This window comes from Uloborus diversus, chromosome 3, assembly GCF_026930045.1.
Source record: "Uloborus diversus isolate 005 chromosome 3, Udiv.v.3.1, whole genome shotgun sequence".
NCBI classification, from domain to species: Eukaryota; Metazoa; Arthropoda; class Arachnida; order Araneae; family Uloboridae; genus Uloborus; species Uloborus diversus.
Window position 1 is genome coordinate 204,173,330 of NC_072733.1, and position 14,184 is coordinate 204,187,513.

The window sequence follows — 14,184 nt, forward strand, 5'->3', positions numbered from 1 at the left end:
TACCTTAACATACCTGAAACTCGCTTCAAGCGGGCAGTTTTCAATTTTTTTTTCCAATTTGTTCCCATGCTCCTTGGTCCGATTAAACGGATTTTTGGTCCCAATAAGAGAATAATATTAGGCTTGTGTAATGGGATTTGTTTTGGTTCTTTAAGATTTGGTTCGAATAAGGGGCTGGTCTGATTAACACGTGGTCCCATTAAGAGGGTTCCACTGTAATAACTAGCAGTTACCAATAATTAGCATGATCGTTAATGAAGTCTATTTAATTAGCGATTTAATAAAAAGTAGTTTATGTGATAATCTGTTTGAGGTAAGAACCTGAGCCCCCTCTGAAACTCTTTGCTACGCCACCGCTGACTGGTGACGAAAAACCAGGGGTTCTGCGAAAAAAGTGAGCATTAAAAAGGTTTCCACTAATAAAAGAAATTAAGAAACGTTGTGCTAGAGTAAACGTTAACTGAATCTTTACTATGCCTCTTCGACGAAAGAAAGCGAAGTTTTAGCAAATTTCGGAGTTTGAACGAGTCAGAATCGTCGACCTTCGTGAAGCTGGATTGTCTTATCGGCAGTAGCAGCTCGTGTGCAGCGTAACAGCAGTACTGCCCAGTAAGCAAAATATCTTGCCTCCATATTGCATAAAGGTTGATATGCAATAAAAATCATCTTGCATTAATGCTGCCTCAGTACTGTTATGTTACTCCATTTATGGTGTCAGCAAGCTGCCACAATATTGACTAATAAGGTGTATGCAGCATAATATCAGGAAAATATCAATGTAGGCTGCTTTTGTAATCCTGCATACGTATTGATATGACAGGATAACATCAAGATGTTGTCATGACAGCATGAAATCAAGGTCTAAGCAAGATGATCTTGCTTTTGTAATCTTGCATACATATTGATATAACAGGATAATATCAAGATGTTGTCATGACAGCATGAAATCAAGGTCTAGGCAAGATGATAATCTTGCGTACGTATTGATATGACAGGAAAATGTCAGGATACATTGACATGACAGTATGAAATCAGTACGTTTGCAAGGTGTTTTATCTATTTATTTATTTGTATTACTTTCACTTCAAACTTTCACTTAAATTTCATTCTTTAATCATTTCTGTTATTCTTCAAGACTGATTAGTTTTCTAGCCTAAGAATATTTTCTTAAAGCTGACATCTGATCGGGAATTCATATAAAGATATTAATAGTACTCGCAATTTAATTTAAAAAAATGAAAAATTCTTCGTTTTGCGTAATACTCGACTCATTTTTTAAATTCATGCTTCTAATTGTATTATAAAGACATAAAATGCGTAGTTAGTAATAACTGAAGAAGTTCTTATAGCACATTAAAGAGTAAAGATAGCAATAAATAAATAAATACAATAAAGTGCATTTCCAAATGGATGTCAGCATTGAAAATATCCCTTATACAAAACATATGAAGAGAGATCTTAAAGAATAACATAAATAATCATTGAATAAAATTAATTTTACTTGCGAGTTTGAAGTGATAATACAAAAATCTGTGCTGCACGTCCTTTGTTTCAAAGTCTAGGGACGAGAAACCTTTTTTTGGCCATTTCTATCATTGATTGCACATTGTCTGCGATATGGCTTGTCTAGTACTACATTAATAAACAAATGCAGTTATCAGTCATTCATAAGTAATTCCTAAAACAATACTATTCCACACTAATAACTAAAGAACCAACTTAGCGAAGTCTAAAGAATGCAACGCCATGTGCAGCATGGAGCTCCAGGAACGACTGTATCGAAGGTCGAAGGAGGAAGATAACATGCCAGCAATACAAGGGACAAACTGGGTATAAAGAACTGCGCGCATGCCTAAGTATCAACGAAGGTCCACCTGTTCTATTGTGTACTAATTACCTTGATGGCGACAGCATGAAATCAATACCATCTTGACGGCGTCAACATATATACAATGCTGATATTGTAAGGTAATATCAATATCGGTATTTTAAGGTAAATGAAATGTTGCATAGGTGTTGTCATTGCAATATTGCTTTTTCATCTTTATGCAACCTTTATGCAGTATGAAACACGTTAATATTGATGCCGTCAGTCTAATATCAAGATATGCAAGAAATTTTGCTAGTAGGGTGGGAGTTTATCTTAAGCTAAAAAATGTTTGTAATCATTTGTTTTGAGAAAAAAGCTTTAAAACCAACATAAGTTCATTACTTGACCGTTCTGGTCAACTACTGGCATTAATTGCATTTTAGACAACCAGTAGTTGACCACCCCTCAATCCCAGCATAAACAGTTAGTAAAAAGATGCATTTTTTTTTATTTACTTAGTATAAACATGGATGATCAGCATATATCAGTAAATGAACCTGAAGAATAAAATTTAACATCCAAGAATACAATTAAGCATTTTATCTCATGACAATTCTCACTAGTAAGAAAAGTGATTTTCTTGAAATTTTTTATGCATCTTTGTAATTGTATCGTCCTAACCTCTATTCAAAACTTTAGTTACAACTATAAATTATAAGAGAACACTTCATGGGATGCTATAAATTAGTTCCAGCAATCAGATTAAAAATATCTACTTATTTATTCTTGTTTTGTACATATTAGTGCTCGAGTGGTCAACTACCGGCAAATCACCTGAGTAAAAGAAAAATAAAAGGTAAAATGTGAGAGAGAGATAGAGAGAGAAAGAGATCTGAAGTATAGAATTTATTTAATATGCACTATTTTTACAATGAGTTTTACATTGAATGAAATATCATTGTGCTAATCACATATCAAAAATATTTCACCACTTGTACTTTTTTTTTTTTTTTTGATATTTGCCAACTCTTTTAAAATGAAGTGGAACATTTTTTGATAACCATTGAAACATCAAGCATACAAGAATAAATACTTAACCTTTTTTTTTTTTTTGAGTTCTTATTTTGATTTTTAGTAGAATGGAATGGGAAATAATCAATGTGAGGGTTTTAACTAAATTAACTCAAAATAATTTTCTTGCTAAATTATTAAAAAGACACACAAATCAATTAACTGAAAACATTACAGCAAACATTATTTACCAATAATTTCAGTAATGAATACTTGCATTATTTCAGTACATCTACTTTCAATTTTACTGGAACAACAAATAAATTATAATTTACAGAGGTGGATTTATCACATCTCAAATGTTGTATTGCGAAGGGCCCTCATGGCCGTAAGGGCCCCAAAAGGGACACCAAAGTGCACATAATAAATGTTTTGCACATTTAAGTGTATAAACAAAAGGATCCACAAAAATGCATTGCAATGAGCCCTCTAACCTGTAAATCCACCACTGATAACTTAGTATTTCTATTAAGTACAATTTATGAAAAAAAAAATAAAATAAAATAAACATTGCAATGGCATATTTTGTAAAGGAAAATTATTTAAAATATTAAGGCAGAATATCATACTAATGTACGCGAAATATATATTTAAAAACTTAACATGACAAATAAATATCATTTTTATTTCATGTCATTCCACAAAAAATCAACTAAACATACTTTTAGAATTTTAATTACAGCATCTTAGAAAGAAAAAAAAAAACACATACACACAAAGTATTTGAGATGAGTTACATTTGGTTTTGAGTTTCTGCCAGCTGCATACAAAACACATTTGTTGTTTAATAGAGATTTTGTGGAATACACAAAGTAAATAAATAAGAAAACCAAAGACATATACTTCACAAAACTCGAACTATGAGCTAAAAATGCCTCTTTCACAAAACTGTTCTTAGAATTCTGTTTTATTACATGAATATGTACACAATAAAAACAATTAAAAGAGCATGATAAATTTACAAGAAAAATGATCTTATAAAAACAAATATCACATGTATATAAATCACAACATCTGCATCTATAACATTGAAGGAATCAATATATTTACATATATGATGCTTTCAACTAGATGTTCCACGCAGGTTTTTGGATGCAATGCCAGAATCATCTCTATCATCTTTTACAGCAGCAATCATTTTTTCCATTACAACAGCAAGAATCTTATCCAACGGATCCATACAACCTCTTTGCATCCACTTTGGAATGGTTACCCTAGCATGAGCAAATCCAAGTTTCTGAAGAATATAATCCACACCATAAGGCTCAATTCCTTTACCAGCCCATGATAACAACCTACAAAACAGACATGCATTAAAAAACACGTATTGCATACTTATGAGCCAACAGCAAAAGTTCAGCAGTTGAGAGGCAAATTGTTAAGTACAGTATATTTTTTATAAAGAGTTAAAAGACTTCAAGCAATAAGTTAATGCCCTTAAACCAGGGCCTAAGTAGAACTACATGGAATATACAAACAGCACAGACTGCAAGTTTTGTCAGGGGGAGGGGGGTTAAGGGCTGGCAGAGTATATTGCATGTAGTTAATAAGTTATTTGATTCAGTTGCATTATATCCAGCCATCTTTAAATGATCAGGGCCGTTTGGTGTCAAAAATGCCTCAAATAGACTGATATAAATTGCACTGGTAATCCACAAAAGCAGATAATTTGTTTGATGCGTAAATAATTGACTTATGAAATGCAAATACAGTAAGCTATCTTAATAGGACCATATTTAGTACAAAATGACAGCTAAAATGAACCCGTTGTCAGGAAAGTTTGGTTTGCCATTTAACTAGGTTAAAAATCTCATGTATAATATGAGCCTTGAAGTTCAAGTTTGTGCTATGACAAAAACTCAGTGAGCTCCTCACTAAACATTTGTATGATTGAATGCCACAACTTTTTTTAGAAAAGTGATTTTTATGTGATTGTAGAAAGCCCAATAGGTATCAAAAACTGTACGTAAAAACTTTTTGTTTAGAGAAGAGCGCTCATACACCCTTTTTTTTTTGGGCATTTCAACTAGCTAAGAGATAAAACTATAAATTTCCATGTGGAGTACCACTTTAATACATTTTTATGAGATGTAGCCACATAATGTTGATATACAAAAAGCTGCGATTTATGCTGAGATAAGAGAATGGACAAACTTAAAATGCCTAAAAGCAACTAAATATAGATTACTTTATTCCAAAAAATATCAAATTTTAAGAATTTGAAGTATTTTCCATTTAATTAGATTACAATGTGAGCATTAGTAGTAATAAATTAATAAAAATTTTTTTTTTCAAATATAGATAACTTTTTTTTCAATTTAAATTATTTATGGCTGTTACAAACAGAGTCTAATACAAACAAATTTGGAATATAGCCTGAATGTTTTTTTGACATTTTTTTGTATGTGATGGGATACTAATTAAAAATAAAACACGCCACATATAGTGTGGTTCTTTTATTATATTTAACACTATTCATTCTTTGTAAGACAAGTGAAAAACAGCTCATCTAATATGTTTATCTTCCAGACGCAAACAAAGTATGATCCCTGGCAAACCACTTGACTGTGTGATTTCTAATATAAAATATTGACTTGGAAAATATTATGTAAGAATTTGTTTTAAACCCCCCTCCCCAAAGTAAAGGTTGGTAGAGATTTTTCCAACTTCCTCACCCTCAGGACCATTACATAATTAATGAATGGCCCCAAACACAGTTCAATTTTGGTTGTTTTTGAGCCTTATTTTTTTTCTGGTAAATCATAACAGGAAACATGTCCAGTGAGCAAACCTTTTCTTAATTGTTGAAAAAAAGAAAGCTAAAATTATTGGTTTATGGTTTTAGATTGAAATGATTCTAATTTTATTTTATGCTCTATGTGTTATTTTTTTCTTTTTCACGTTAACTGAAAGTGATAAAAACAAAAGGTATATTTGGTGCTTTTAGTCTACTGATAATTTTTAATTCTCTTATAAATTTTTAAAATTATCTGATACATAAGAAATATATATATATATATATATATATATATATATATATATATATATATATATATATATATATATATATATTGTGTTTTTGTACATTTAAACATAATTAGGATATGAAATATACAAACGGGTGGGGCAGTTTGACAGTTGATTCAACTAAACTGTCTCGTGTGCAGGAGGCCTTTTAAGTTGATAAAATACATTCAAGTTTTGTCATACTTATGAAGTTTTTGAATATTTAAAAATCATTAGTTAAAGTAAGTAAAAGTTAAATTATTAGTTAACTAAAAGCCAAAAAAAAAAAAAAAAAACTACAAATTTTGATTTTTACCTTTTTGATAGATACATAAACAGTGTTTCTAAAAACTTGGTATCCAATAGGTTCAAAGGTACTTTTTTGTTGTCTGATCTGATATGGAACTATTCTTCTTAGAAACATTAACTGCGCATGTCAAAATTTGCCATTTTTCATAAAAAATGTGCAGAAAAATTGAATCTTGATCACATTTTCATAATAAGTAGGTATTTTATAGCAGTGTAGCATAAGGCAACTACCCCAAGAGAATTTCATTCAGGTCAAAGTAAAACATATTTCATAAACAGACCTACCTGACTGTAGGCTCTAAATGCCATGTATGACATTGATAGCTCCGCCAGTCTTTCTGCAATGCTTCAGTTGGGTCAGCCATTTTAAGTTTACGATCATTATCTGGAGAATGCGACTTAGCAAAGGCAACAGCTTCACAAAGAAAAATATAACAAATTAGCTGATTTGTCACAGCATCTTAACACTTAAAATCATCAAAAAGTTGAAAAACTGCAAAACAAATTGCACCATAACAGAAAAATGAATAGAAGCTAGAACAAAGATAATATTTTAACTATCTGCAGTTAAACTGAAAAGTTAATGAATTAATAATGCTAAAAACCATATTTCTATAAACAATAATATAATTTGGTTAAGCATATTTGCAGCAAAGTACCTAACAGTGCAAATCTGTAATTTTACCACAGTACAAAGTTTATTATCTTGTACTTAAGCCTTTCTCAGGGCTCCTTTAGACTTTACAATTAATTTAATGTAGGTTTATTTTGCAGATATTTTTTGGGATTTTCACACTGCTGGAAGAAATTCGGCTGCCAGGTATCTATCAATTAAAATTTGCAGAGTTGTATGTTTTGAGTATTCATGCCAATGATGGCATCACACAAATCTCATTGCTAAGGAACTTTAACTTCTGTCTCGGCTGAACACTTAAATAAATATACAGGATCATTGATAACCTCATAATACAGTAAACGCCTGATTATCTGCGAAATAGGGTGGCACTGTAAATACGGATAAGTAAATTTGCAGATAATCTGCAAACTGGATAAAAACGATGCTAGGGTAGGCAGTATCTTAAAAAGATCAATATAACTTGCATATATTTTAACTATCACTAAAACAATAACAGTGCATGTAAAAATGCATGTTAAAGTTAAAAAGAGATTGCTCATTATTGCAAATGGATTGCACACATACGCGTTCAAATCCTGCAAACAAATTTACTGCAATAGTTCAAGACAGGACACACTAAAAACGCATAGGGAAGGAGAATTTTTTCAAGACTGGTCAGTTCACTCTTTAAGCGCTTAAGGAGTGTAGATATGAAAATCAGTAAGGAGGGTAAAATCTAAGAATGAGTAAGTGGTGTAGATCTAGAGCAATAAGTAGTGTAGAACTAAAAATCAGGTTAGGTTTCGGCAGTCTTAGAAGTTGTAATGTCATTGGAAAGGAGAGGGGAGAAATAAATAAGAATATCTAAAAATAGATTTTGATTTTGTCAAATTTAAATGTGAGCATTTATCTACATTCACTTAATTATTGCCGAAATTTGTTTTTTTCTTTTTGAAAGTGTAAATGGTCGAGGAAAATTCACACCGCAGATAAGCCACCCATAATCCATCGGGCGTTTACTGTATGTATAAAAATAAACTTTATCAAAATGTATCCATACAAGTTTATATGATTTATAATTATTAGGGACTTACTTTCTTTTTCCTTTATGTATGAAGTAATGAGATCATGCAGGAAGAAAAAAGCTTCGGCATCAACAGCTACAAAAATATGATCATCAAATTCTGTCACAAAGCTGCAGTCTACTTTAGGTTTAGGGCCTGTACAATGCGAATATATCATGTAAATGATTAAAAATGACATGAAATTTTTTTGCAGCATCTAGTTCATGATATGCACACAAGTGTTTATATAAAAATGTTAACTTTCCAATTTGATTTAATGTAGGAACCAGGATTCAGCTCAACAGACAGTACAAAACACATGAATATATCTCCCACTCTTACTTAGGTCATGAAGTCCAAAAACATTAAATGGTAGACCTTAGTAAAAGAGGAAAAAAACTTCATGATTACATTTGAGCCAGATTTTGAGTTAAAAAGAAAAGTGATTTGTGTGTCTCTTGTAGAGTTCTTCCTCCACCCCCCCCCCCAAAAAAAACAAGGGAGTAAAAGAGTCTCAAAAATTCATGAACTTTGAAATCAAATATCTCTGCATTTTTTACAACAAAAATAAAAATTGAAACAGCATTTTAAAAGTAATTTTATGCTGTCTAATTTATAAATTCATGATTTTACTGGCAACTATATAGTTTTTGAGGCATGAAACAAAAACTGAAAACATGCATCTCAAATACAAGATAGCATACCATTTCCCCCCACTTCTGGCGTATTTTAATAGGCGACTCTGCAGAAACATATTCCTCTAATCGTAATTATGTATGAAAATTGTGCTTTGTTCAAAATACAGATGGGGGTAGTAATTTACAGAGGGGATCTTGTATTAAAAGCAATTATTGTAACTGTACATAAGCAAATATACCTTTGGGAAAAAAACAACAGAAAATTATGAAAAATAATCACAAAGTGAACATAAAAATAATGCATAAGGGTCATTTTTCAAAAAGAGTAACTTTTCTGTCACACGTCTTTTACAGTAAAACTTTAAGGAACAGTTCATTTAGCAATGATTTTTAATTTCATCAAAAATGTATTATTAGACCTACCATTTTTTAAAAATAATTTTTATTTTAGTATATTTTTGGTCCACAACATGTGAATTCTCACACTTTGTGTGACTGTTTATGTTGCTTAATAACTTGTTTAATTAAAATAATATACTTATTTATTCATCATTCCTTTCACAAGTGTCTCAAATACTAATTGTTTAGGTATATTTAGTTTTGTAATATTGTGTTTTAGCTTGTTTTAGCAAAACAATGTCCCACAATAAATTCTCACCTCCGTTACCTAAACACAGAATGCCATTCCTCAATTAACACACACACATGTGACAGTAATTACATCAAATTTTATTTTCCATGATACAAGGGAGCCCCCTTGCTTATTTTGAGCCATAGTTGGAGGATGTGAGATTTTTCTCGAAAAACAAGAAGATAGATTTTGCCTTAAAAACTTAATGTGGTTATTCTAACTTCTCACCTCCATGAACTTAAATTTCAGGGATGTAAATTAATGTAAAAAAAAGGGAACATGTTTTCATATGCTTAACATGTGCAGATTGTAGCAATGAAGAAAAAAAAAATTGTCCATGAAAATTGTATCTATTAGGGCTACATTAATGGAAAGATCCTCACCTCCGTGACAGACCTTATCAATGTCATTATTTCGGAGGTGAAAATAACTGATGGAGGGGAAATACATCAATAATAGGCATTCTACTAAAATTATAAATTGCCAGTATATCCTCAAATTTACTAAATATTATTTTTTAACATACATTTGAAACTACTAATTAAGCCATATTTTAATTAAGAGAGCTTAATAGCGTATTTTTAAAGTAAGTTCCGTTTTGATATAAAAAAAGAACGAGTACAGATAGAGCAAAGAAATTTATTGCACAAAAATCTACCATCCTTACGCTATTTTTTGACATTGCTCCCGTGATTTTCCAAACATTTGTCATAGCGTGGTACAGGTTTTTGTATACCTATTCATAGAAAATTGCCGCCTGTGTAGTCAGCCATGGGATAACATGTTCTCTGAGCTCATTATTGCTGTTGTGCCACAGACCACCTTGGAAAGACTTTAGATGCCGAAACAAATGAAAGATGCTGCGAGCGAGGTGAGGGCAGACCAGAGGATGTTCAAAAACGCCCAGCCAAAGCCCTGTAAGAGTCCTCATGGTTGACTAAACGGGCGGTAACTTTGTACGAATAGGTATGCAAAAACCTGTACCACGCTATGACAAATGCTTGGAAAATCACGGGAGCAATGTCGAAAAATAGCGTAAGGATGGTAGATTTTTGTGCACTAAATTACTTAGCTCTATCTGTACTCGTTCCTTTTTTATATAAAAACGGAACTTACTTTAAAAACACGCCTCATATTATATTCCCACTAATTATTAAAAAAGCTGATTGTTTGCACAATTAACAAAATTACTAATTTGATATTAAATTAACCTTAATTTTTAAATATTAAAAGTTTTATATATTTTTTAAAATTTCTGTGAACAAGGCATTTTTTAATTTTTTTTTTAAAATTTATGAGTAAAATAATTGGAACTTAGCTCTGGGGCATTGTTTATGGTTACTTCTAGTCAATAACTTTCATGTAAGAATGAAAAAAGGAAACAAAAGGTTTCAAAATTGAAAAATATTTGCGTTCAAAAGTCACATTTTCTGGAGAATGACCCATAAGTGTTATTATTATTATTATTTATCTAAGGAAAATATTTAATACAATCAAGTAATTATCTCCTGAAGACTGGTCCAACTTTTCTGTAGTTCCAAATCAACTTTCAACATTTTTCCAGTATTTCAAAATCAATTCCAACGTTATTTCAAAATGAAATAAAATTCTAGCACATTTCCAGTATTTGAAGATTTCCAGAATCATGGTTCAATTGGGCCATTGGTTGATGCAAATGGAAATTTAATCAAAAACAATAGGGATAATGTAAATGTTCTTAATAACTGTTTTTCCCAGTGTGGTTAATGATAACTGTATCTCAACAGGTGACACTAGCAAGATACAAGCTATTATGCAGCGTGAGGATTTTGTTTTCCAGGGAGGAGGTTCTATCTCATTTGAAAAAAAAAAATAAATAAAGTAACTAAAGACCCAGAGGGTCTGTCCCCTCTGGGACCAGATAATATTTATCCAAAAATTTTAGTAGAATGTGCAGAGGAATTAGTGGATGTTATTTTAAATATCTTCCATGCTTTATAACTCAGGCACAGTGCCAGTAGTCACTCTTCAGGAAAGGGTCTTAAGGTAATGCAGGGAATAATACACCTGTAAGTCATTGGTTAATAAGATTTTCAAAACATTGATCAAAATTAAGATTATTAATTTCCTAGATACTAACAGTCTGTTGACTAGCTGCAGTATGGTTTCAGGAAAGGTAAATCATGTGCTACTAATTTATTGCATTTCTATGACAAGGTTACCTTGGCTTTAGATAACAAAAAGTGTGTGGATGTTGTTAAAATTGATTTTCAAACAGCTTTTGATAAGGTACTGCATGTTGCTCTTCTCAGCAAACTAGCTGATATAGGAAAAGGAGGAAAAAATTTACTTTGGTTTAGGAATTGGCTGACTGGAAGGAAACAAAGAGTAGTTGTGAGGGGAAATCATTCTAAGTGGAATGATGTTTTAAGTGGAGTTCCTCAGGGTTCAGTTTTAGGGTTTCTTCTGCTTATTATTTTTATGAATGACATTGATAGAAATATTTCTGGAAACAGAAATTGTTTTGCTGATGATGTAAATGTTATGGGGATTGTAGAGAGTGAGGAACAAGTAAAACAGCTTCAAGAGGATTCAGATCATATTAGTAAGTGGGGTATGGCAGTTAATGTAGGGAAATGTCAACACTTAGATCATGGAAATAAGTGTATGAGTTATTATTTACAGGGTTTGGTCATTATTCATGCAGAAAATGATATTGATCTGGGTATCTTAATAAATCAGGACTTCAAGTTTAGTCAATAGTGCAACATTGCAAGTAACAAAGTCAACAGAATGCTTGGGTTTATAAATAGATCTATTTCAAATAAATCTAAGAAGGTTATTCTGCCTTTATATAGGCGTTTAGTAAGACCTCATTTGGAGTATGCTGTTCAATTTTGGTCGCCTTATCCGAGGAAAGATATATCTGTATTGGAAAGGGCTCAAAGAAGGGCAACTAGACTAGTAAGGGGACTTTCAGACTTAGATTATGATACCAGACTTAATAGGTATAGCCTGGAGCAAAGGGAGTCAGAGGGGACATGATCCAGTTATTTAAATTTATCAAAATGAAAGATGTTAATGGATTAAATTTTTGCATTTAAAGCAGGATGAGGGGTTATTGTTTTAAGCTATTCAAATCTCAGGGTAACCTGGAAATTAGGAAAAACTACTACTTTAGAAGGGTCGTGGCACATGGAACAGTTCACCGTAAGAGGCGGCAATAAGCAAGGGGGTAGATAGATTTAAAACAACCATTGATCTTCATTAGGACTAATAAGTTCACTAGGACCAGCCTAGCTGGGCCCAGAGCCTGTTGCTGGTCGTCACATTTGTATTTGTATATCCTGATGTATTTCTGTAGTGCTGATCAAGAGTAAAAAATGCAAAAATTTTCAGATGAGCGTTTAGAAGCACTTAGGAATAATCAAACAAGAATAATTCAACTTTTAACAATCTTAATTGTACGCAAAAAAAAAAAAAAAAAAAAAAAAAATCAGAAAATTCTGAAAAGGATATAATTAGATAATTACTCTACCAGTAAATGTTGGAATTTCAACAGACAATTAGAAGCACTAGTGATTGAGCAATGTTCATGTAAATCATAAAATAGAGCCTCTTTTTCCTCCTTTATAGGTAAATATTGGCTATGAAACTATCCATTTCATGAAAAGAGCAAAGGGCAACTCCAAATTTAGTCTCTTCACTAACAATCTATCCCAAATATTTAGAGACATCACAAATTTTATTATTTTAGCAGTTGCAAGAGATTAATTTTGTTCTCTATATGCCTGAATTATGATCCATCTACCACAATACAGGTTTAACCTTTTACATTTTTATCACAGAAAATAATGGAAAATTTTTTATTGCTGTTTATTTTTTTTAACCCACAAAAAATAGATAGTTAGTGATTTTCAACCTGATGGGATAATCTGCTAACCAGATTTCTAATCACATGGATTAAAAATAAGTATAAATAGGAGTTAACATCATGTTTCAAACTTGAAACTTCCCTAAAAATTAATTACAAAAACTTTTCAACATGAGATTACCTCCAGTAGATACAGGTTTTTCAGGCTGTAAGTGTTCGGTTTTCAAATGGAGTTGCATGCTTGGGAGAGCAAAAATAACTTCCATATTGTGGTTGAATTCAGGACTTTTGGCAGGCATTGATACACGTCTGTCATTTAAACCATCACGATCATGATCTAATATAGGAAATCTTCCTACATCTGAAAAGATTATTTTCACATCAATAAATATGAATAAGAACAAGTTAATCAATTTTGTAATTTCAAAGTACACATGACTAAAAAAAATAAAAACTTTTATAAAGAAGTTAAAACTAACTCTTCAACAGAAAAGAAAAATGAAAAGCAAAAGTAGCAAAGAAAATTATGCACAATTGTTCAAGCATTATAAGGAAGCACATTTTCAATCAAGATGTGAATTTCTGAACAACTTTGGCGTTTAAAAAAAATATTACTGATCAAACTAAATAACAAGTCAAAGGGCTCAATAGATAAAATAGCTTAAGAAGAATTTCAAAAATGGCCCTCTTTTTTTAACTAAACTAAGTGGGCGGATAAGTGGGGTATGGCAGTTAATGTAGGGAAATGTTAAATGCTACACTTAGGTCATGGAAATAAGCATGCGAATTATCGTTTACAGGGTTCAGTCATTAGTCAGGCAGAAAATGTTATTGATCTGGGTATCTTAATAAATCAGGACTTCAAGTTTAGTCAGCAGTGCAGCATTGCAAGTAACAAAGCCAACAAAATGCTTGGGTTTATCAATAGATCTATTTCAAACAAATCTAAGAAGGTTCTTCTGTCTTTATATAGGAGTTTAGTAAGACCTCATTTGGAGTATGCTGTTCAGTTTTGGTCGCCTTATCTGAGAAAAGATATTTCTGTATTGGAAAGGATTCAAAGAAGGGTAACTAGACTAGTAAAGGGCAGAGGCGTGCGCAGAGCTTCAGTAATGGGGGTACCACTATTGGTCTTGACCACTGCATCAAGGCCCGACATTTAAAGGAGTCGGGGAGAGCAATTATC

The 14,184-nt window shown here is 31.8% G+C and overlaps 1 protein-coding gene across 1 annotated transcript in view; it reads right to left on the reverse strand.

Annotated features, from left to right (window-relative positions):
• Window positions 1-3,382: 3,382 nt before the first annotated feature.
• Window positions 3,383-14,184, reverse strand: part of LOC129219139 (bridge-like lipid transfer protein family member 1) — a 222,328-nt gene continuing 211,526 nt past the window's right edge. Inside the window, 4 exon segments of the mRNA XM_054853459.1 lie at window positions 3,383-4,176; window positions 6,482-6,611; window positions 7,907-8,032; window positions 13,180-13,359. Of these exon segments, the coding sequence (XP_054709434.1) occupies window positions 3,945-4,176; window positions 6,482-6,611; window positions 7,907-8,032; window positions 13,180-13,359 (668 nt within the window). The 3' untranslated portion in view covers window positions 3,383-3,944.